Raw genomic sequence first — 25,328 nt, forward strand, 5'->3', positions numbered from 1 at the left:
TAGAAAATCGTAGAAAACCATAGAAAACCCTAGAAAACCCAAGAAAACTCCTAGAAAAATCTAGAAAACCCTAGAAAATCTAAGAAAAATACTCGAAAATCCTAGAAAATCGTAGAAAATCAGAGAAAATCCAAGAAAATTCTAGAAAACCCTAGAAAACCCAAGAAAAACCCTAGAAAATTGTAGAAAACCATAGAAAACCCTAGAAAATCCTAGAAAAACTTAGAAAATCCTAAAAAACCCTTAGAAATCCCTAGAAAATCCTAGAAAATCCAAGAAAGCCCTAGAAAAACCCTCAAAAATCATAGAAAACCCTAAAAAACTCTCGAAAACCTTAGAAAATTCTAAGAAAATCTTAGAAAACCCTAGAAATCTCTAGAAAACTCTAGAAAATCCCTAGAAAATCCCTAGAAATCTCCCGAAAACCCCTGGAAATCCCAAGAAAACCCTAGAAAATTGAAAAAGACCTTAAAAACCCTAGAAAAACTTAGAAAAATTTAGAAAACATAGAAAATCCTAGAAAAACCCTAAGAAACCCTAAAAATCTAAAAAATCCTAAATACCCCACGAAAACGCATAAAAATCATAGAAAACACTAGAAAACCACTGAAAACTCCTAGAAATTCCTAGAAAAATCTAGAAAACCTTAGAAAATCTAAAAAAATATAAAAAATCATAGAAAAACAATCGAAAACACTAGAAAATCATAGAAAATCCTACAAAAACCCTCAAAAACCATAGAAAACCCTACAAAAACCTATAAAAACATAGGAAACCCATAGAAATCTTTAGAAAACCATAGAAAAAACCTAGAAAAACCTAGAAACCCCCTATAAAACCATAGAAAATCACAGAAAAACCCTAAAAAACCCTAGAAAACCCAAGAAAACCCTAGAAAAACCATTGAAAATCCAAGAAAATTCTAGAAAAATCCTCAAAAACTATAGAAAACCCTAAAAAACTCTCGAAAATCCTAGAAAACCCTAAGAAAACTATTAAAACCCTATAAATCCATAGAAAACTCTAGAAAATCATTAAAAAACCCAAGGAAATCCTAGAAAACCCAAGAAAACCATAGAAAAACCCTATAAAATCCTATAAAAACCATCGAAAACCCTAGAAAATCCTATAAAAACCCTCGAAAACCATAGAAAACCCTAAAAATCCTAGAAAATCGTAGAAAACCCTAGAAAAACACTAGAAAAACCCTAGAAAATCTTAGAAAAATCCTAGAAAATCCTAGAAAAATCCTAGAAAAACTTAGAAAACCCTAGAAAACCCTTAGAAAACCCTAAAAAATCCTAGAAAACCTTAAAAAACCCAAGAAAACCCCTAGAAAATCCTAGACAAACCATCGAAAACCAAAGAAAATCTTAAAAAACTCTCGATTACCCTGGAAAACCCTAAGAAAACCATAGAAAACCCTATAAATGCATTGAAAACACTAAAAAACCCTAAAAAAACTCTAGAAAATCCTAGAAAGTCGTAGAAAACCATAGAAAACCCTAGAAAAACCCTAGAAAACCCTAGAAAATCCTAGAAAAACCCTAGAAAATCATAGAAAACCCCAAAAAAACCCTGAAAATTCCTAGAAAACCCAAGAAAACCGAAAAATACCTTAAAAACTCTGGAAAAATCTAGAAAAATGTTAAAAACATTAGAAAATCCTAGAAAAACCCTAAAAAACCCAAGAAAACCCAAGAAAAAACATAGAAAACACTAAAAAATCATATAAAACCCAAGAAAATCCTAGTAAAACCCTTGGAAACCCTAAGAAAACCCTAGAAATCCCTAGACAACTTTAGAAAACCCTAGAAAACCATAGAAAACACTAAAAAACCCTAAGAAAACCCTAGAAAATCCTAGAAAACCCCTAAAAAATCCTAGAAAACCATAGCAAACACTAGAAAATTCCTAAAAAATCCCAGAAAACTCCTAGAAATTCCTAGAAAAACCTAGAAAACCTTAGAAAATCCTAGAAAATCATAGAAAATTCTACAAAAACCCTTGAAAACCATAGAAAACCCTACAAAAATCTAGAAAACCATAGTAAACCTCTAGAAAACCTTAGAAAACCCTAGAAAAATCTACAAAAACCCTAGAAAAACCCTACAAAATCTTAGAAAATCACAGAAAAAAACCTTAAAAACTCAAAAAAATCCTAGCAAAAACCCTAGAAAACCCTAGAAAATCCTAGAAAATCCTAAAAATCTCACGAAAACTCTAGAAAACTCTAAGAAAACTATAGAAAACTCTATAAATCCATAGAAAATCCTAGAAACCCCTAGCAAAACCCTAGAAAATCGTAGAAAATCCAAGAGAACCCTAGAAAACTCCAAGAAAAACCTAGAAAACCCTAGAAAACCCTTAGAAATCCCTAGAAAACCCTAGAAACCCAAGAAAATCCTAGAAAACCCTTGAAAATCCTAGAAAAACTCTTGAAAACCATAGAATACCCTAAAAAACCCTCGAAAACCTTAGAAAACTCTAGAAAACCCTACAAAATCCTAGAAAACCCTAGAAAATCATAGGAAACCCTATAAATCCATAAAAAAACCTAGAAAATCCTAGAAAACCCTAAGAAAACTATAGAAAATCATATAAATCTATAGAAAAACCTAGAAAACCCTAGAAAAACCCTAGAAAATTCTAGAAAATCATAGAAAACCATAGAAAAGCCTAGAAAACTCTAGAAAACTACTAGAAAAACCTAAAAAACCATAGAAAACCCTCAGAAATCTCTAGAAAACCCTAGAAAACCGTAGAAAAATCCTAAAAAAATCCTAGAAAATCCTAGAAAAATCCTAGAAAAACTTAGAAAACCCTTAGAAAACCCTAGAAAATCTTAAAAACCCAAGAAAACCCCTAGAAAATCCTAGAAAAACCCTCGAAAACCAAAGAAAATCTTAAAAAACTCTCGATTACCCTAGAAAACCCTAAGAAAATCATAGAAAACCCTATAAATGCATTGAAAACCCTAGAAAACCCTAGAAAAATTCTAGAAAATCCTAGAAAGTCGTAGAAAACCATAGAAAACCCTAAAAACCCTACAAAAACCCTAGAAAACCCTAGAAAATCCTAGAAAAACCCTAGAAAATCATAGAAAACCATAAAAAATTATAAAAAACCCCAAAAAAACCCTGGAAATCCCTAGAAAATCCAAGAAAACCAAAAAATACCTTAAAAACTCCGGAAAAATCTAGAAAAATGTTAAAAACATTAGAAAATCCTAGAAAAACCCTAAAAAACACTAGAAAACCCAAGAAAACCCAAGAAAAAACCTAGAAAACAATAAAAAATCCAAGAAAACCCAAGAAAACATTAGTAAAACCCTTGAAAATCCTAAAAAAACCCTAGAAATCCCTAGAAAACCTTAGAAAACCCTAGAAAACCATAGAAAACACTAAAAAACCATAAGAAAATCCTAGAAAATCCTAGAAAATTCCTAGAAAATCCTAGAAAACCATAGCAAACACTAGAAAATTCCTAGAAAACCCCAAAAAACTCCTAAACATCTCTAGAAAAACCTAGAAAACCTTAGAAAATCCTAGAAAATCGTAGAAAATTCTACAAAAACCCATGAAAATCATAGAAAACCCTACAAAAACCTAGAAAACCATAGTAAACCTCTAGAAAACCTTAGAAAACCCTAGAAAAACCCTAGAAAAACCTTGAAAAACACTACAAAACCTTAGAAAATCACAGCAAAAAACCCTAAAAAACTCAAGAAAACCCTAGAAAAACCTTCGAAATGCCTAGAAAACCCTAAAAATCTCACGAAAACTCTAGAAAACCCTAAGAAAACCATAGAAAACCCTATAAATCAATAGAAAATCCTAGAAACCCCTAGAGAACCCTAAAAAACTCCAAGAAAAACCTAGAAAACCCTTAGAAATCCCTAGAAAATCCAAGAAAATCTTAGAAAACCCTTGAAAATCCTAGAAAAACTCTCGAAAACCATAGAATTCCCTAAAAAACTCTTAAAAACCTTAGAAAACTCTAGAAAAACAATAGAAAATCCTAGAAAATCCTAGAAAAACCCTCGAAAACCATAGAAAACCCTAAAAAACTCTCAAAAACCCTAGAAAACCTTAGGAAAACCATAGAAAACCCTATAAATCCATAGAAAACACTAGAAAAACCCTAGAAAATCCTAGAAAATTGTAGAAAACCATAGAAAATCCTAGAAAATCCAAAAAAAACTAGAAAAACTTAGAAAACCCTTAGAAATCTCTAGAAAGCCCTAAAAATCCGAGAAAACCCTAGAAAACCCCCCAGAAAACCCTAGAAAACCCTAGAGAATCCTAGAAAAACCCTCGAAAATAATAGAAAACCCTAAAAAACTCTCGAAAACCCTAGAAAACCCTAAGAAAATCTTAGAAAACCCTAAAAATCTCTAGAAAATCCTAGAAAATCCTAGAAAATTCCTAGAAAATCTTAGAGAATCCTAGAAAATACTAGAAAACCCTAGAAAAACCTTGGAAATCCCTAGAAAAACCCTAAAAATCCCTAGAAAAACCAAGAAAATCCTAGAAAACCCTTAGAAAACCCTAGAAAACCATAGAAAACCCAAGAAAACCCTAGAAAATCCTATAAAACCCCAGAAAACTCAGAAAAATTCCAGAAAAAACCCTTGAAAATCGTAGAAAACCTTAAAAAAACCCTAGAAAACCATAAGAAAATCTTAGAAAACCCTAGAAATCCTTAGAAATCCCTAAAAAACCTTAGAAAATTCCTAGAAAACCCCTGAAAATCCCTAGAAAATCTTAGAAAACAGAAAAATAACTTAAAAAACCTGGAAAATCCTAGAAAAACCTTGAAAATCCAAGAAAATCGTAGAAAAACATAGAAAATCCAAGAAAATCCTAGAAAACACTAGAAAAACCCTAGAAAATCCTAGAAAATCGTAGAAAACCATAGAAAACCCTAGAAAATCCTAGAAAAAACCTAGAAAAACTTAAAAAACCTTTAGAAATTCCTAGAAAATCCAAGAAAACCCTAGAATACCCAATCAAACTCCCAGAAAACCCTAGAAAAACCCTCGAAAACTATAGAAAACCCTAAAAAACTCTCGAAAATCCTATAAAACCCTAAGAAAATCTTAGAAAACCCTAGAAATCCCTAGAAAACTCTAGAAAATCCCAGAAAATTCCTAGAAAATCATAGAAAATCCTAGAAAATGCTAGAAAATCCCAAAAAACCCCTGGAAATCCCTAGAAAAACCTAGAAAACCCTTAGAAATTCCTAGAAAACCATAGAAAACTCTCGAAAACCCTAGAAAATCCTAAGAAAACCTTAGAAAACCCATGAAATCCCTAGAAAACCTAGAAAATCCCTAGAAATCTCCCGAAAACTCTTGGAAATCCCTAGAAAACCCTAGAAAATTGAAAAAGACCTTAAAAACCCTAGAAAAACCTTAGCAAATATTAGAAAATTCTAAAAAAAACCCAAAAAAATCCTAGAAATCCTTAAAAAATATAGAGAACCCAAGAAAACCCTAGAAAATCATAGAAAACACTAGAAAACCCCTAGAAAACTCCAAAAAACTCATAGAAATCCCTAGAAAAACCTAGAAAACCTTAGAAAATCTAACAAAATCATAGAAAATCCTAGAAAAACAATCAAAAACACTAGAAAATCATAGAAAAGCCTACAAAAACCCTCGAAAACCATAGAAAATCGTACAAAAGCCTAGAAAACTATAGAAAACCCCTAGAAAACCTTAGAAAAACCCTAGAAAAACCTAAAAAAACCTAAAAAAAACCTAGAAAACCTTAGAAAATCATAAAAAACCCTAGAAAACCCAAGACAACACTAGAAAAACAATAGAAAACCATAAAAAATTCTAAAAAAACCTTCGAAAACTATAGAAAACCCTAAAAAACTCTCAAAAACCCTAGAAAATCCTAAAAAACCGTAGAAAACCCTCTGAAAATCCTAGAAAACCATAAAAAAAACCCAAGTAAATCGTAGAAAACCCAAGAAAACCCTAAAAAAACCCTAGAAAATTCTAAAAAACCTTAGAAAACCCTCGAAAAAGATAGAAAATCTTAAAAAACTCTCGAAAACCCTAGAAAACCCAAAGAAAACCATAGAAAACCCTATAAATCCATAGAAAAACCTAGAAAATCCTTGAAAAACCCTAGAAAATCCCTAGAAATCTCCCGAAAACTCTTGGAAATCCCTAGAAAACCCTAGAAAATTGAAAAAGACCTTAAAAACCCTAGAAAAACCTTAGCAAATATTAGAAAATTCTAAAAAAACCCAAAAAAATCCTAGAAATCCTTAAAAAATATAGAGAACCCAAGAAAACCCTAGAAAATCATAGAAAACACTAGAAAACCCCTAGAAAACTCCAAAAAGAGAGAGCTGATGAGCTGATGTAAACAGTATGTTCAATTATGTCCATGCTACTTTAAAGGTTATGTTGATTAGAACGAAGAATGTCGGATATTGATCACTAATTTTCTCAATATATTGAGTATCTTTGAAGGATTAACCAAATAAGAACATAAAACAAAATGTATACTCTAAAATAACAGTTTTGTTAAAAATCGTGTCAATATACATCACTAAAGGAAGAGAAAATTCTTCAGAACAGTTTTAATGAGTTGTGCTTAAATCTTAAGAGTGCCTATTACCAGCCAGTGGGGGCAACACCTCCGGGTGCAGGAACAGAAGCCTGTGGAGCTGGAACTGGTTCCCAATCACCTGCAGCTGCGGATACAAAAGAACTTAGGTCAAATATATTGCCATCACAGTTTCCGACAGAACTATGGTAAGGCGTACCGATTTTCTTGCATATTGAGGGAGAACGATTCAACACAACAACAATCCAGAATTATTTGACTAGAACATATTAGAAGCAAATGCGACAATTATGTTACATCAAATTTAACAGACTAATGGGAGAATAAATACAAAGACTTGATAGACAGAAAATTTCAATAGATAAAATTGAACTTAAATCACGCATGTGACTAACAGATCCAGAGTGGAAATAATTATTCTTACCGGCGTCTGGGGCCCAGTTAGCAGGTGCAGCTGCAATGGGTTGTTGAGGAACTGGTTCAGTCCAGGATTGTTCAGCTGTAACAGCCCCCCATTCCCCATCAGCTGCAGGGAAGCCGGCAATGCCAGTAGCACCAAAATCTTGAATGGCATATTCTGGGGCACCTGGTAATTCCTCCTCCTCTTGTTGCTTGGCCTCTTCAGGTTCTCTATAGAAGAATAAATCCACCTACACATGAAAAGTCGACATAATTTAGCTAAAGTTCAAAGGAAACAACATAATAAGACTACTATCTTTTGATAAAATATGAAATTTAGTCTCAACCCTTTCCTTCAGTTTCAGCTCCTTCCACAATCAAAATTTGTTTTTCGTTTTTTCCCCCTCTTTTATCACTATTACTGTTACATTCTATTACTTGTGCATAATACTAGAAACCAATAGAAATCCATGCTTGATTTTACCGATTTATATGATATCCAATTGGGTATTTAAAACCATGTACAAAGTATCATTTTTCATACTGTTGTAATTGATAAAACGATTTGAATATGGCTACCAACCAGAGCCTAGTTCAGCTGGCAGGAGGGGAGGCTGTGCTAGCTTAACCACAGGTTTTGGGTTCTGTCTTATAGGTATGCAGTTGTTTTAAAACTTGGTAAGGAGAGATATGCCGCTCAAGTGAGCATAGTTGTCTCGAGCGGGATTGTTTCCTATAGGAGGATACCTATGGTTTTGACTAGAATCAATATATATTTTTGTTTGCTTGTTTGGTTGGTTGGTTTGAATTGTATGCTATTTTTGTGTTTAAGGTACAATGTTGGCGATGGTTTTCATGTCATAGCTGCACACACGGATAGTCCTTGTCTGAAGCTGAAGCCAAGATCTGCATCGACCAAATCGGCATATTTGATGGTCAATGTGCAAACCTATGGAGGTGGATTGTGGCACACTTTGTATGATAGGGATCTGAGTGTTGCAGGGAGGGTCATCGTGAGGAGTGGTAGTGGTAATGCTTATCTGCATAAGCTTGTCAAAGTGAAGAGGCCTCTGTTGCGCATACCCACCCTTGCCATTCATCTTGACCGGTACAATCTTCTTCCATTAATGATACAATTGTGAAAGTTTTAGTTCTATTTGCACATTGTCATAGTCAATTCATGATATAAATATATTCGTTCTAGTTGCACTGAGTTGAAATGCTTCAATGATTAGTTTGAATTTCACTATAAGTATTTGAATTTCATTGCTAGCACTTTTGTGCATACTGAAGCAATTTATGGCTTTAAATATCACATTATTTGAGTTATAGAGGAATTTGTCTGCTTTTCCTATTACCCCCACCCACATTATTGATTTTTTCTTTTTTGCCATATGGTAATGCTATGGCACAGAGCATGCATGCTTGCTGATTCTTTTTTATTTCCATCAACCTCTTTTTTTTTTTTGTATAGCACAGTGAACCAGGATGGATTTAAACCAAATCTAGAGACTCATCTTCTCCCTTTACTGTCAATGAAACATGAAGAAACTTCTTTGGAATCAAAAGAAAAGAGTACTGCAATGTCATTTAAATCTTCTCATCACCCTCTGCTGATGCAGGTATCTATTGTTTTTCCGTCTTTCCATTTGAATATTAAGTACCCCTTAATTGTTTGAACAAACTGATATGCTCATCGATTCTAACTATTTAAACTTCAGTTGAATATTTGAGTACTAGAGGAGAATAACCCATGCATAATCTATTAAAAAAGATATTAATTTCATATAGCCTCACAGTAGTTGCATGCCAGAACTATTGTTCTATGTTTCATTTCAATTATATAGTACAGTCTAGAGTAGAAGAAATCAAAATTCTTAATGTGCTGCCAAACATGAATTGTAATAATTTTGTAGTTGTTATAACACAGGATTCCTTGTGAGGTAACCTAAAGAATGTCATCAAAGGCCTGGTACCATATAAATAAATATAGACATCTTCGGGACGAGCAACATTAGAAATCAATATCTTACTTTAGGCTAGAATTTCTGGCTTGTGGTTTCTAGCATGTTTGACTTGTACTTGACTGTAATATAATAAAAATGATCCCTTGTGAAGTTACAATCCATGTAGTAGTTTATAGTCTCTGAAAACCCGACAATTTAATTTTACATTTTATATACTATAGGAGAATTATATATCAATTAATTGGGTTTGGGGTTTGGGATTTAGGGTTTGGGGTTTTGGGGTTTTGGGGTCTAGGGTCTAGGGTCTAGGGTCTAAGGTCTTAGGGGTTTAGGGGTTTTAGGGTTCAGGGTTCAGGGTTAAGGGTTTTAGGGTTTAGGGTTTTAGGGGTCTAGGGTCTAGGGTTCAGGGTTCAGGGTTCAGGGTTCAGGGTTAGGGTTTAGGGTTTGGGGTTTTGGGTTTATGGTTTGGGGTTTGGGGGTTTAGGGTTTTAGGGTTGGGGGTTTGGGGCTTATGGCTTAGGGCTTAGTGTCTAGGGTCTAGGGTTCAGGGGTTTCAGGGTTTAGGGGTTTTGGGGTTTAGGGGTTTGGGATTCAGGGTTCAGGGTTCAGGGTTCGGGTTCGGGTTCAGGTTCGGGTTCAGGTTTAGGGTTCAGGCTTAGGGCTTAGGGCTTAGGGCTTAGGGGTTAGGATTTAGGGTTTAGGGTTTAGTGGTTAGGTGTTAGGGGTTTGGGGTTTGGGGTTTGGGGTTTGGGTTTAGGGTTCAGGGTTCGGGGTTCGGGGTTCGGGTCTAGGGTCTAGGATCTAGGGGTCTAGGGTTTAGGATTTTAGGGTTAGGGGTTTTAGGGTTTTAGGGTTTTGGGTCTAGGGTCTAGGGTCTAGGGTTTTCGAGAGTTTTTTAGGGTTTTCTATGATTTTCGAGGGTTTTTCTTCTTTTTAGGGTTTTTTATTATTTTCAAGGATTTTCTATAATTTTCTAGGGTTTTCTAATATTTTCTAGAATTTTCTAGAGATTTTCTTGGAATTTCTAGGGTTTTCTAGGGATTTCTAATGTTTTCGATAGTTTTTTAGGGTTTTCTATGGTTTTTAAGGGTTTTCCATAGTTTTCTATGATTTTCTATGATTTTTTAGGTTTTTTCTAGAGTTTTCTTTGGATTTATAGGGTTTTCTATGATTTTTTTAGGATTTTTTATAGTTTTCGAGAGTTTTTTAGGGTTTTCTATGGTTTTTGAGGATTTTTGTAAAATTTTCTCAGGTTTTCTAGGGTTTTTCTAGGGTTTTCTTGGGTTTTCTAGGATTTTTAAGGGTTTTCAAGGATTTTCTTTGGTTTTTTAGGATTTTCTAGGGATTTCTGAGGATTTTCTAGGGTTTTCTAGGAGTTTTCTAGGGTTTTCTACACTTTTCTAGGATTTTCTAAGGTTTTCTAGGGGTTTCTATGGATTTATAGGATTTTCTATGATTTTCTTTGAGTTTTCTAGGATTTTCGATAGTGTTTTAGGGTTTTTTATGATTTTCGAGGGTTTTTATAGGATTTTATAGGGTTTTCTAATATTTTTCTAAGTTTTTCTACGGTTTTCTTGGGTTTTTCTATGGTTTTCTAGAATTTTCTTGGATTTTCTAGGATTTTCTAGGAATTTCTGAGGGTTTTCTAGGGTTTGCTAGATTTTCTTAGGAGTTTTCTAGGATTTTCTATGGTTTTCTACGATTTTCTAGGATTTTCTAGGGTTTTCTATCGTTTTCAATGGATTTATAGAATTTTCTATGATTTTCTTAGGTTTTTCTAGGGTATTCGAGAGTTTTTTAAGATTTTCTTTGGTTTTCAAGGGTTTTTCTAGGATTTTCTAAGGTTTTTTGCGGAGTTTTCTTGGGTTTTCTAAAGTTTTCTAGGATTTTCTAGGGTTTTCTAGGGATTTCTAAGGGTTTTCTAGGGTTTTCTAAGTTTTTCTAGGATTTTTTTAGGATTTTTCCTAGGGTTTTCTAGGGTTTTTCTTGGGTTTTCTAGGATTTTCTAGGGATTTCTGAGGGTTTTTTTTTATTTTCTAGGAGTTTTCTAGGGTTTTCTATGGTTTTCTATGGTTTCTAGGATTTTTTAGGTTTTTTTTTATGGATTTATAGGGTTTCCTATGGTTTTCTATGCTTTCTAGGATTTTCTATAGTTTTCTACGATTTTCCAGGATTTTCTACGGTTTTCTATGGTTTTCAATGGATTTATAGGGTTTTCTATGGTTTTCTTAGGGTTTTCTAGGGTATTCGAGAGTTTTTTAAGAATTTCTTTGTTTTTCAAGGGTTTTTCTAGGATTTTCTAGGATTTTTTGGGGGTTTTATTGGGTTTTCTTAAGTTTTCTAGGATTTTCTAAGGTTTTATAAGGATTTCTAAGGGTTTTCTAGGGTTTTCTAAGTTTTTCTAGGATTTTTTTAGGATTTTCTAGGATTTTCTAGGATTTTTCAAGGATTTTCTAGGGTTTTCTTGGGTTTTCTAGGGTTTTCTAAGGATTTCTGAGGGTTTTCTATGATTTTCTAGGTATTTCTAAGAGTTTTTTAGGGTTTTCTAGGGTTTTCTATGGTTTTCTAGGGTTTCCTATTGTTTTCTAGGGTTTTTCTAGGATTTTCTAGGATTTTCTATGGGTTTATAGGGTTTTCTATTGTTTTCTTAGGGTTTTCTAAAGTTTTCGAGAGTTTTTTAGGGTTTTATATGGTTTTCGAGGGTTTTTCTAAGATTTTCTAGGGTTTTCTTGGGTTTTTTAGGATTTTTTTTGTTTTTTAGGATTTTTTTGTTTTTTAGGGTTTTCTAAGGATTTTTTAGTGCTTTTTAGGGTTTTTAGGTTTTTCTAGGAGTTTTCTAGGGATTTTCTATGCTTTTCTACGATTTTCTAGGATTTTCTAGGGTTTTTCAAGGATTTTCTAGGGTTTTCTATGGATTTATAGGGTTTTCTATGGTTTTCTTAGGGTTTTCTAGGGTTTTCGAGAGTTTTTCAAGATTTTCTATCTTTTTCGAAGGTTTTTATAGGGTTTTCTAAGATTTTCTAGGGTTTTTTTTAGGGTTTTCTTGGGTTTTCTACGATTTACTTGGGTTTTTTTATGGTTTTCTAGGATTTTCAGAGGGTTTTCAAGGGTTTTTTAGGGTTTTTAGGATTTTCTAGAGTTTTCGAGAGTTTTTTAGGGTTTTCTATAGTTTTTGAAGGTTTTTTTAGAACTTTCTATGGTTTTCTATTGTTTTTCTAGTGTTGTCTTGGGTTTTCTAGGGTTTTTTATGATTTTCTAAGGTTTTCTAGGGTTTTTCTAGGTTTTTTTAGGTTTTTCTAGGGTTTTTCTAAGGTTTTCTAAGAATTTCTAGGGGTTTTCTATGGGTTTCTAGGCTTTTGTACGGCTTTCTATGGTTTTCGAGGGTTTTTGTAGGATTTTCTATGATTTTCTAGTGTTTTTGATTGTTTTTCTAGGATTTTCTATGGTTTTGTTAGTTTTTCTAAGGTTTTCTAGGTTTTTCTAGGGATTTCTAGGAGTTTTCTAGGGTTTTCTAGGGGTTTTCTAGTGTTTTCTATGGTTTTCTAGGGTTTTCTTGGGTTTTCTATATTTTTTAAGGATTTCTAGGATTTTTTTTTGTTTTTCTAGTATTTTCTAATATTTTCTAAGGTTTTTCTAGGTTTTTCTAGGGTTTTTAAGGTCTTTTTCAATTTTCTAGGGTTTTCTAGGGATTTTCTAGGTTTTCTAGAATTTTCTAGGGATTTCTTGGGTTTTTTAAGGTTTTCTTAGGATTTTCGAGGGTTTTCTATGGTTTTCTATGATTTTCTAGGAATTTCTAAGGGTTTTCTAGGTTTTTCTAGGGATTTCCAGGGGTTTTTTGGGGTTTTCTAGCGTTTTCTAGGATTTTCTATGATTTTCTAGGAATTTTCTGGGATTTTCTAGAGTTTTCTAGGGATTTCTAGGGTTTTCTAAGATTTTCTTAGGATTTTCTAGGATTTTCGAGAGTTTTTTAGGGTTTTCTATAGTTTTCGAGGGTTTTTCTAGGGTTTTCTGGGAGTTTGATTGGGTATTCTAGGGTTTTCTTGGATTTTCTAGGATTTTCTAGGAATTTCTAAAGGTTTTTTAAGTTTTTCTAGGTTTTTTCTAGGATTTTCTATGGTTTTCTACGATTTTCTAGGATTTTCTAGGGTTTTTCTAGTGTTTTCTAGGATTTTCTTAGGTTTTTTGTGTTTTTCTACGATTTTCTTAGATTTTCAAGGTTTTTCTAGGATTTTCCAGGGTTTTTAAGTTATTTTTCAGTTTTCTAAGGTTTTCTAGGGATTTTCAGGGTTTTTTAGGGTTTTTTAGGAATTTTCTAAGATTTTTTAGGGATTTCTAAGGATTTCTAGGGTTTTCTAAGGTTTTCTTAGGATTTTCTAGGGTTTTCTACGATTTTCAAGGGTTTTTTCTGAGATTTTCTAGGATTTTTTCTGAGTTTTCTGGGGTTTTATAGGATTTTCTAGGGTTTTCTAGGGTTTTCTTGGGTTTTCTATGATTTTCTAGGGATTTCTAAGGGTTTTCTAGGGTTTTCTTGATTTTTCTAGGGATTTTCAGGGTTTTTCTAGGGTTTTCTAGCATTTTCTAGGATTCTCTAGGATTTTCTAGGAATTTTCTAGGATTTTCTAGGGATTTTTAGGGTTTTCTAAGATTTTCTTAGGGTTTTCTAGGGTTTTCGAGAGTTTTTTAGGATTTTCTATGATTTTCGAGGGTTTTTCTTCTTTTTAGGGTTTTCTATGATTTTCAAAGATTTTTTAGAATTTCCTAGGGTTTTCTAATATTTTCTAGGATTTTCTAGAGATTTTCTTGGAATTTCTAGGGTTTTCTAGGGATTTCTAATGTTTTCGATAGTTTTTTAGAGTTTTCTATGGTTTTTAAGGGTTTTGCATAGTTTTCTATGATTTTCTATGATTTTTTAGGTTTTTTCTAGAGTTTTCTTTGGATTTATAGGGTTTTCTATGATTTTTTTAGGATTTTCTATAGTTTTCAAGAGTTTTTTAGGGTTTTCTATAGTTTTTGAGGATTTTTCTAAAATTTTCTCAGGTTTTCTAGGGTTTTTCTAGGGTTTTCTTGGGCTTTCTAGGATTTTTAAGGGTTTTCGAGGATTTTCTTGGGTTTTTTAGGGTTTTCTAGGGATTTCTGAGGATTTTCTAGGGTTTTCTATATTTTTCTAGGAGTTTTCTAGGGTTTTCTACACTTTTCTCGGATTTTCTAAGGTTTTCTAGGGGTTTCTATGGATTTATAGGATTTTCTATGGTTTTCTTTGAGTTTTCTAGGATTTTCGATAGTGTTTTAGGGTTTTCTATGGTTTTCAAGGGTTTTTCTAGGATTTTCTAGGGTTTTCTAAGATTTTTCTACGGTTTTCTTGGGTTTTTCTATGGTTTTCTAGAATTTTCTTGGATTTTCTAGGATTTTCTAGGGATTTCTGAGGGTTTTCTAGAGTTTGCTAGATTTTCTTAGAAGTTTTCTAGGATTTTCTATGATTTTCTACGATTTTCTAGGATTTTCTAGGGTTTTCTATCGTTTTCAATGGATTTATAGGATTTTCTATGATTTTACAAAACTGTTATTTTAGAGTATACATTTTGTTTTATGTTCTTATTTGGTTAATCCTTCAAAGATACTCAATATATTGAGAAAATTAGTGATCAATATCCGACATTCTTCGTTCTAATCAACATAACCTTTAAAGTAGCATGGACATAATTGAACATACTGTTTACATCAGCTCATCAGCTCTCTCTTATTGCATTGATGATCAATTTTCTGACAGGAAAAACACAGACACAGACACAGACACAAAGACATTAATAAAGAACATAACTTATTTTTTATTTTTTCTTTCATTATTTTTGTTAATTTTTCATAATTATATTTTTTATTATTATATTTTTCATTTCAAATTTTTTAAATGAAAAAAAATGAGAATAAATTGAATTTTTATAATTTGTTCTAATTTATCATCAAACAAAATATAAGAACACAAAATTTTTCTCGAAAAAAAATGCGGCCTTAATACTAAAAAAAGTACATAAAAAATTTTAGATTAAACTATGCTTCACGTGAAAAATGAGAGAGAAATATTTATTTCGATAAATATTTTTAAAATCATTTATTTCGATAATTATTATATTTATTTAATTTATAAAAATAAAAAATTAAAAAAAATAAATAAGTTTTTAACTTTATATTTTATAGACATTTAAATCTTTAATGATATATATTAATTCCTCATGTTTAAAATTTGTCAGATAAAAAAAATTAAACCTGACTTTTTTTATATTAATTTAGTTGATATAACGTATACATAATTTAAAAATAAGATAAATTAAATCTAAAAATTAATGTATACAAATTTTAAAAAATAAAAATTTAAATATTTGCATATCAACAAATTAAAAAAAAATTAAACAATTTCTAATAATTATTTTTAAAGACAATTAAATTTGATTATTAAATTTTATTTTTATGAAATTGAATAATTTTTGTATTTATTTTTGTTTTTATTTTTTCACAGAAATTAATGAATCCCTTAAAAATAAATTTTAAGGATTGAATTAGATTTTTTTTTTATTAAAAGATAATTGGCAGGACCGAAATGGGTACTCGAAAATTAAAAATCGATTTCTGCTCATCTCTAATAGTCACTTCAACAAAACCAAACACAAAAATCACTAACGTCATCTCTCTTTCTCACGCACCAATTTTGAACCTTGATTTCAGAAGAGTTTTTGTTCCATGGTGAGGCCTTCGAAGCCGCAAGTTTCTTCCGACGAAGCTATCTCTAGCGGTTCGAGCTCCGAGGAGGAGGAGCAGGTCAACCAGCAGATCAATGAAGAGGACGAGGAGGAGCTTGAGGCGGTGGCTCGTCAAGCTAGCTCCGACGACGACGACGACGACGAAGCCGGAAATGATAATTCGCACGATGACGACGAAGATCCTGCTGCCGCCGGAGATGCTGACGAGGATGAGCAGGTGAGAGTTGTTGCTGCTTATTTTGTTGCTTCTACTATTTAATTTTCTTCTTTTTTTTGTTCTAGGGTTTGTGTTTTGCTATTAATTTGCGTGATGCATGTTTGGATAATGTGATTATATCGTTCTTTGTGGAGCTTGAAGTTGAATTCCGTTGACTTGAGTTGAAATCGGTGGAAAATGTGCTGAGAGATAGTGAGGATCGACGTGCTATGAATTACTGCATTTTTAATTGTTACTGTCGAGGATTTTCCCGTTTAAGCTTAGTATCGTGATTAGGTAGTTGAATTAAGGTTTCGCCAATGAATAACGTGTTCTAGTTTTCAGTTTGTCTCCATTTTAACATATTTTTGCATATATGCTGCTACTTCTATGCTAAGCGGATAAAATCTAGCTGGAAGTCTAACTTTGTGTCTTCTGGTACTAGGGTGAAGATGCTGTTGATCCTGGCAAGCGTGAGAAAGCTAGATTGAAAGAGATGCAGAAAATGAAGAAGCAGAAGATTCAGGAGATATTGGATGCACAAAATGCAGCCATAGATGCCGACATGGTGGGTGTAGATGTGCTGATTTACTTCTTATTATTGTAATCTGTTCATGTTATTGATAACTAGATAATTCTAACAGAACAATAGAGGAAAAGGAAGACTGAAGTATCTCTTACAGCAGACTGAGCTGTTTGCACATTTTGCAAAAGGTGATCAATCTTCATCTCAGAAGGCAAGAGGAAGGTACATTCTTTATCTTGATGTATCCTGTGATTTGGCAATTGACTTGTTGATTAGCTTTTTGTATGAACTATGTGTTAGCATACTGTACCTCATAAGTTGATTAGCTTTTTTTACAAACTATATATCAGCACTTTCTGCTCCCGATATACCTTCAGAAAACAACAAACTGATATATAAATGGAATATCTACATGCTTAAAGTGTTTTTTTATTACCTAACAAGTTGAAGCATTTGACATTTTGATTTAACATTATTGCTAATTTCTCTTGGAAAGTTTCCCTTTTAAATTCATTTTATGTCATCCTCAAAGTTATGAAGTTACCTAGCAGGTAGGAAAAATATGAAAAGACCCCCCTCCCCCCCACCCTCCCTTTTTGTTTTTGTCTCTCAATTGCATTTATTGTCCTCTAGTTTTTTTTTTCTTTTTTTTTTGTGAAATCAAATACAAGCACAAATTTGTTGACTGACCTAATATTAACTCTGTGTTGTATAAAAGAACTCACCCTGCATTCAATGATGTCTATTTTAGGGGCCGCCATGCATCAAAAGTGACAGAAGAGGAGGAAGATGAAGAATACCTAAAAGAAGAGGAAGATGGTTTATCAAACACTCGTCTCGTGACACAACCATCATGTAAATGTCCTGTGTATATGCGTTGATTAGATGTTTTTCAGGGCTATATTTATAGTGTCTCACATTCATAGATATACCATTTTACCCTGCCATTTCTTTTTACACATGGAGAACATTCTATGCTGATTTGAAGTCTGGTGGTAGAAGACCTCCATCCTTGGTACATTTTTGCTTCATGGTTTGTCCTTTGGGGTTTCACATGTTCTAGAGTTATATATTATTGAACTTTCCTCTACACACTTTTCTCTAGTTGTTTTATTGTAATATATGTCATCAAAGCTAGTCATCAGAAGTCTACTGGTTTAATCTTCAATTGACCAGTCTTGTGTGTTTGTGCATCTAGTGTGTGAATGTTCTATTCGTGCCTAATATTTTTGAGTGTGAAATCCTTGTTTGTTCATTACAACAGGCATCCAAGGGAAATTGAGGGACTACCAACTTGCTGGGCTAAACTGGCTTATAAGATTGTATGAGAATGGAATAAATGGAATTCTGGCTGATGAAATGGTAAGTGGAACAGATTTGGCCTTGGCTTGCATATATTGTCATTTGATTCTGCACAGCGAACATGCTTTTGGATGTGTTACAGTATTAGTGGAGTAAGGTTGAGTCATTGATCGCTTGATTTATTTAGTCATGATGAATGACAATCAATCTGATTCGCAGGGGCTTGGTAAAACATTGCAAACTATATCTTTGTTGGGTTATTTACATGAGTTCAGAGGAATCAAAGGCCCTCATATGGTTGTTGCTCCCAAATCTACTCTTGGAAATTGGATGAATGAGATTCGGCGCTTTTGTCCTATTCTACGTGCAGTAAAGTTCCTTGGCAACCCTGAAGAGAGGGTAAGAACATCTTTGCCGGATTGAATTTTTTTTGGGGGAAAGGTTAATATTGATGCTTGTCTTCGACATTAATAATTTTAGGGTTTCTGCAGAGACATATAAGGGAGGAATTACTGGTAGCCGGGAAGTTCGATGTCTGTGTTACAAGTTTTGAAATGGCAATCAAAGAGAAGTCTACATTGCGTCGATTTAGTTGGCGTTACATCATTATCGATGAAGCCCATCGAATTAAGAATGAAAATTCCTTGCTTTCCAAAACAATGAGACTCTACAACACAAATTATCGCCTCCTTATTACCGGCACACCGCTTCAGGTATGACTTAATGAGTTAATGTTATCCACAAACCACAATGTTGTGTAGTGCTTCAAAGGATTTTTTTTTGGTTCTTTTTCTTTTTTTTTTCCCCATCCAACCCCCTCTTTTATCTGTTGTATTTTATTTAATTTCTTGATGAATATATGCATGAAAATGGTGACATGCCAAATCAAATCAGAATGATATCTTCTACTCTATGATCAGTAAATTATCAAACACAGAAACTGTTTGTATTGGTGGTGAAATTCTAGATATGTCATTTCCAATAATCTTTTGAGTTGTAGTGCATCATTCCAGTATTAACTTTTACTTCATCTAGTAAGGAAAATATGTTCTAAAAATCAACAAGCCATTGTTCTGGGGAACAATTGTTATGTTTTCACCATATGTGAAGGCATTCTGCGTTAATCATTGTGTGTTTCTGCTGAATAGTTCTTTGAATAATCAAAGTGGTTTTGATCGCTAGGAGTGGAAATAATTTAACAGTAGGATGCTTTAAAGTTTCATTATTTTTCTTGAGTTGTAATTTTTGGAATGTGTTTGTTTGGTTTATTTTAAATTATCATGTATCTGTATAATCATATTCATAAAACAAACATAACTAGCCTTACCCCACTAGGTGGGTTAGCTACATGGATTAAATGCCAACATAGTGCCCTATCCTAGATCATATTTGTGTTCAAACCATTTATTTTTTAATCTCTTTTAATAACATATTATCAGTCATATGCATATTATTCGTCTGAAGTACTTGTTGCTGTACGTTATCTCTTTTATTGGTGCAGAACAATCTTCATGAACTCTGGTCTCTGCTCAACTTTCTTCTTCCCGAAATTTTTAGTTCTGCTGAAACCTTTGATGAGTGGTTTCAAATCTCTGGTGAGAATGACCAACAAGAGGTTGTCCAGCAATTACACAAGGTAAATTGTGTAACCTTCTTTTGATTGTTGAGATTCGTATGTCTGTAATCTTAACCTGGTACAGAGTTGACATTTTTCATCCCCCCCCCCCTCTCTTGCATTTTAAGGTCCTCCGGCCATTTCTTCTTCGTAGGTTGAAGTCCGATGTTGAGAAAGGGTTGCCGCCTAAAAAGGAAACCATTCTTAAAGTAGGTATGTCACAAATGCAGAAACAGTACTATAGAGCGCTTCTGCAGAAGGATCTTGAGGTTGTCAATGCTGGTGGAGAACGGAAGCGCCTCCTGAATATAGCTATGCAGCTACGAAAATGTTGCAATCATCCATATCTTTTCCAGGGTGCTGAACCCGGTCCTCCATATACAACAGGGGATCATCTCATTACTAATGCTGGTAATTTCTGTTTAGGTTGAGAGATACTTCAGATGTTCTTCGCTTGTTGACCAATATGATAAGATTAGCTCATGTATCAAAAATTTTCCAGGTAAAATGGTTCTCTTGGACAAGTTACTTCCTAAATTGAAGGAGCGTGATTCTAGGGTCCTTATATTTTCACAGGTTAGGTTCTATCTGTGAATGCTATGTATTTTGCAGCCTGTTTTGTTTTCATTTATGTCTCCCATTTGAATATTCTTTTGACCTATTTTCCTTTAAACCATGATTATTATCACTAAAATGTGTGTGTGTGTGTGTGTGTGTGGTTGGATTTTTTTCCCCCTCAGATGACTAGGCTGCTAGACATACTTGAAGATTATTTAATGTTTCGTGGGTATCACTATTGTCGCATAGATGGCAATACTGGTGGAGATGAGCGGGATGCTTCCATTGACGCTTTCAACAAACCTGGAAGTGAGAAATTTGTCTTCTTGTTATCAACTCGAGCTGGAGGTCTTGGAATTAACCTTGCTACTGCTGATGTTGTCATCCTATATGATAGTGACTGGTGAGAACTTCACAAATTGTGCAAGAAGCCACCTGATTTGCTTCTATACCATAATCATTGTTTACTGATGGCTGATGGTTAAAAATCAGGAACCCACAAGTTGACTTGCAAGCCCAGGATCGTGCTCATAGGATAGGTCAAAAGAAAGAAGTCCAAGTTTTTCGCTTTTGCACAGAGGTTTGCAAACTTCTTGTTATGTTTTGTTTGGTTAGTTATTCATTTGTTATTGTTGGCTTACTGCTTATAATATTGCACAGTATACAATTGAGGAGAAGGTCATTGAAAGGGCTTACAAAAAGCTTGCACTTGATGCTCTAGTGATTCAGCAAGGACGGTTGGCTGAGCAAAAGAGTAAGGATTTTATAATTATTGTTTTGTTTCTTTCTGCAATGAGTATTGTCTGACATGATTCTGCTGGTTTGTATGTGCAGCGGTAAATAAAGATGAGTTGCTTCAAATGGTTAGATTTGGAGCAGAAATGGTTTTCAGTTCCAAAGATAGCACTATTACAGATGAGGACATTGATAGAATCATTGCTAAAGGAGAGGAAGCAACTGCTGAACTTGATGCCAAGATGAAGAAATTTACTGAAGATGCAATCAAATTCAAGATGGATGACAGTACGTAACGTATTGATAGAAGTTATTGCTCCGAAAAAAATGGCTTGATGTTTTTCTTTTGTTTAGAAGTTAAAATAAAGACTATTTTCTCCCTCAAATTTATTTGTGACTCAATTAAGTCCGTCAACTGTGACATCGTGTATAAAATTAGTCACTCAATGTATATTTGTCGCAACTCCATTGACGAAATGCTGATCTGGATTGAAGAGGCCATGCTAGACTCTGGGAAGCGACACTGTTTTTGTTTCTGGTGAATAAAGCCAGAAATGACGTCATTTGACCATGGGAGGGAGATGATACATAACCCCAGCTCTATCAAATGGTGCTGCTTTTGGCTTGATTCATCTCCAAAACAAAAATGACATCACTTCCATGAGGCTAGCATGGCAACTGTAGTTTTCTTTTGTTTATTACTGGAGCCTTTTTGTTATTCTAACATGATACAAGGGCATCTTTGGGTTCTGTTGAGGGATTTGATATTGCCTTTTTGACATCATTTGAGTTTGGAGTACTAATACTCGGATCTTTTTGTAGCTGCCGAGTTATATGATTTTGATGATGATAAGGTAAAGATGTCATTTATATTTTACATGAAAAATTATTCTTGTCTTTTCTGTTTTATTACTCAACCTTCCTTCCCCTGCCCCCCCAATCTATTCTACTAATTTTAACATATCTTTATTTCTTTTTACCCCTCAAAATAAAGGATGAGAACAAAGTTGATTTCAAAAAAATTGTGAGTGACAATTGGATTGAACCACCAAAAAGAGAGCGGAAGCGCAAGTAAGGACAGCCTGTTCCATTTTATACGTCCAGATTTATTCAGTGTTTTTTTGGATGTTATAATGTATGCTGATCTCTTTTATTTTATTTCCTTTGGGGACTTGTAGTTACTCAGAGTCTGAATACTTCAAGCAAACATTACGACAAGGAGGTCCTGCTAAACCAAAGGAGCCACGAATTCCTAGGATGCCTCAGTTGTAAGCTTCTAGACAAGCTGGTTACTTCTTTTTATATAGTGCTCTTTCTTAATCACTGATTCCTCCCCCCCCCCCCCCCCCCCCCCCTCTTTCTTTTATGCCTGCAGGCACGACTTCCAGTTTTTTAACACACAAAGGCTTAGTGAGTTGTATGAAAAGGAAGTGCGCTACCTAATGGTGGGTGTTGAGGAAATGAGATCATTATGCTTATTTATATTGAGGAAATGACTGTTTCTTCATAAAATTTTCAGCAAACGCATCAAAAGAATCAGATAAAAGATTCAATAGATGTTGATGAACCAGAAGGTACATGATTACCGTCAACAAATTATATATAAACATATTGAATCTTATTCCTCTCTACCTAAATGTTTTTAATTTTCATGAGTTTTTTGGTGTTCAGATGTGGGAGATCCATTGACTGCTGAAGAATTGGAAGAAAAGGAGCGCCTTCTAGAGGAGGTGATCATTTTCTTTTCTATTCAGTTGTTTTGTTTTTAACTTGGTTTTCACTTGAACATTGTCTTATTTTTGTTATTTGGTTAATACAGGGATTTTCTTCATGGAGCCGGAGGGATTTTAATACTTTCATCAGGGCTTGCGAAAAGTATGGCCGAAATGATATAAAAGGTATTGCTTCTGAGATGGAAGGGAAAACTGAGGAGGAAGTTGAAAGATATGCAAAGGTCTTCAAAGAAAGATACAAGGAATTAAATGGTACGTTACAGCATTGTGACAATTAAACATTCTTTTGTTTTTCTGCCATTTCTGCGTTGTTTATACTTGTACTTTGAAATTTGCTTGTGATTAATACATATTCTTCCTAATTTGCACATTTTGAATCATTCTACAGATTATGATAGAATTATTAAAAACATTGAGAGGGGGGAGGCTAGAATTTCACGGAAAGATGAAATCATGAAAGCTATTGGGAAGAAGTTGGACCGATACAAGAATCCATGGCTAGAGTTAAAGATACAATATGGGCAAAACAAAGGGAAGTTATACAATGAAGAATGTGACAGGTTCATGGTTGGTATTGTTCTTGTTTTTTTATGTTAATAATAATTTCACTTTTCATTTTAAGCTCCAAAAGTCTTTCTGGGTTTTTTCGTAGAATTCTTTTTTACTTCATTATAAAACTTGCAGATATGCATGGTTCACAAACTTGGCTATGGGAACTGGGATGAGTTGAAGGCAGCATTTCGAACATCACCCTTGTTTCGTTTTGACTGGTTTGTTAAGTCTCGCACAACACAAGAACTTGCAAGGAGGTGTGACACACTCATTCGCCTGGTAGAAAAGGAAAACCAAGAATATGACGAGAGGGAGAGACAAGCGCGCAAAGAGAAGAAACTTGCAAAGGTGGCATTCGCTCCACAAGTTAACTCTAAAATACCTTAGGGTTTCTCATATTTACATATGATTGTTCTCATACTAAGTTCAACAAATTTTCTCAGACCATGACCCCATCAAAGCGGACCCTGGCAAGACAGACAGAATCTCCATCTTCTTTGAAGAAGCGCAAGCAATTAACCATGGATGATTATGGAAGTGTGGTAAGGACACCCTTGCCATAACTATTTATACTGTTTATTAAAGCTGCTTGCTGAAGTTTTACTGAAGCAGATCATTCTAATGTGACAGGGAAAAAGGAGAAAATAAATGACATACTGTGGATTGCATAGGGTAATTTAGGGGGTTGGGCACTAAAACCCTTGCTACGGGCACTAACCGTCTCTGGTGACTAATGTAGGCCCTAAATATCAGTTGCGAAGGATAGTTATAGAAGATTATGCAGACACCACGGATGTTCTAAGTTTTTATATCACTGAACAAATCTTTCAGATTCTAACTGATAGTTCCGTGAATGTGTAATATTTAACCATACGATATCTTTAAATATGAATGCATTAGGCCTAATATTCTGAAAACCTGATTGTTCACCGAACTTCTTAGAGGTTTTGACGTCAAATTGAGATTTTGTATTATGATAATTTCGATACAAGTTCATATGATATACAGACATGCCGATTATCTAATTGTTATGGGGAAATATTGTAACTTGAACGAACATAAATAATGATGTTCCATGATCGGCATGGGTCATAGATACCGGATCGCCTGATAGAGGCATGCACCAGTATAGTAGAATTGTGTGTTCGGATTATTGTTTGTAAATAGAGGCGTGTATAAAATTAATTTTGATTAAAAGTGAGTTGGTATTAACGTAGTTTATGTTTGGTAATTTTCATTTAAAATAGATTATAGTAAACTAAATATTGTTTAGATTACATTATTTAAAATCACTCTTAAATAAAAACTTATAAAAAAGACATGAATTTAAATAATTATTTCATGTTATCTTATAATTTTATTTTAGATATTTAAATAAATTTTAATATTTTTTAGTACTCAATATTTTTTAGGATTAATAGAATCATCATACAAAACAAAAAAAATATTCCATACAAAAAAAATAATAAAAACAATTAAAAAATTTATATAAACAAAAAATAATAAAAGTTTTATAAAAAATAATAATATGCATGGAGAGTATTAGAAAAAAAATATTATAAAACAAAATAACAAATATATAAATAATGAAGGATACAATCGGTACATAGAAATTTTTTTCAATTTCAATGTGAAAAAGCAAAAGTTTGTAACTTTTGGTACATAAAAAACTTGCCAAACATACAAATGAAGCGTTCAAGATACTCAAAGGCACTTCTCTCTTCTCTTATTCTAACAAAAGAAAAGCATGAGTAAAAAGAAATAAAAAAACATAAGCAAAAAGAAATAAATAATAACAGAAGAAAAATATTGCTTATTATAAATGTTGAATGTTAAATTTGGGTCTAAATTTCTTTTGCGACTTTGTTTTGTTGGACTAATGGAGGTTGGTTCAATAGTAAATTTAAGTAATTCAAATGCTTTTCTTCCAAGTTTTTCCAAAAGTAACCAATGTGCCCCATAAGATCACCTAGAAATAAGAATTTGGATCTTTTAAATTTTAAATTTTTTATTTAAAAAAATAAAGTAATATTTCACTCTTAAATAATTTCTCTCATAATTTTTTTTAGTCTTATCTATAAAATAAATAATAAAAAATTATATTTTACCCTCTAAAATAAAAATCAAATTTAAAAGATCGAAGTCCCATAAATAAATAGCAAATTTAATACTCAGTTTATCTCCGAATTCTGATCCAAAACAAGTAATTTGCGACTGAAATGTGTCAGTGTGACAGTTACACACACACACACACATATATATATATATATATATATATATATATATATATATATATATATATATATATATATATATATGCGTTCATAGTTAACTTTAACTATTTAATATAATCCAATATGCGTACATTCATTATTGCACGTGCAAGATGCAATGTTGTCCTGT

At 33.1% G+C, this 25,328-nt stretch overlaps 1 protein-coding gene across 1 annotated transcript; it reads left to right on the forward strand.

Annotated features, from left to right (window-relative positions):
- The first annotated feature begins 15,582 nt into the window (after positions 1-15,582).
- On the forward strand, positions 15,583-23,950 carry LOC130955166 (ISWI chromatin-remodeling complex ATPase CHR11). The gene is made up of 25 exons (XM_057881972.1): positions 15,583-15,925; positions 16,350-16,472; positions 16,549-16,652; positions 17,182-17,285; positions 17,695-17,792; positions 17,952-18,131; positions 18,224-18,445; positions 19,234-19,368; positions 19,476-19,758; positions 19,850-19,923; positions 20,088-20,308; positions 20,398-20,485; positions 20,566-20,659; positions 20,740-20,928; positions 21,463-21,494; positions 21,635-21,711; positions 21,819-21,908; positions 22,016-22,085; positions 22,160-22,214; positions 22,312-22,370; positions 22,460-22,625; positions 22,762-22,940; positions 23,058-23,273; positions 23,369-23,467; positions 23,556-23,950. Exons 1-25 carry the CDS (start codon positions 15,689-15,691, stop codon positions 23,571-23,573), a joined length of 3,213 nt encoding a protein of 1,070 aa, XP_057737955.1. The 5' UTR covers positions 15,583-15,688; the 3' UTR covers positions 23,574-23,950.
- Positions 23,951-25,328: the final 1,378 nt, after the last annotated feature.

The sequence above is a fragment of the Arachis stenosperma genome, chromosome 10 (genome assembly GCF_014773155.1).
Source record: "Arachis stenosperma cultivar V10309 chromosome 10, arast.V10309.gnm1.PFL2, whole genome shotgun sequence".
In the NCBI taxonomy this organism is placed as follows: domain Eukaryota; kingdom Viridiplantae; phylum Streptophyta; class Magnoliopsida; order Fabales; family Fabaceae; genus Arachis; species Arachis stenosperma.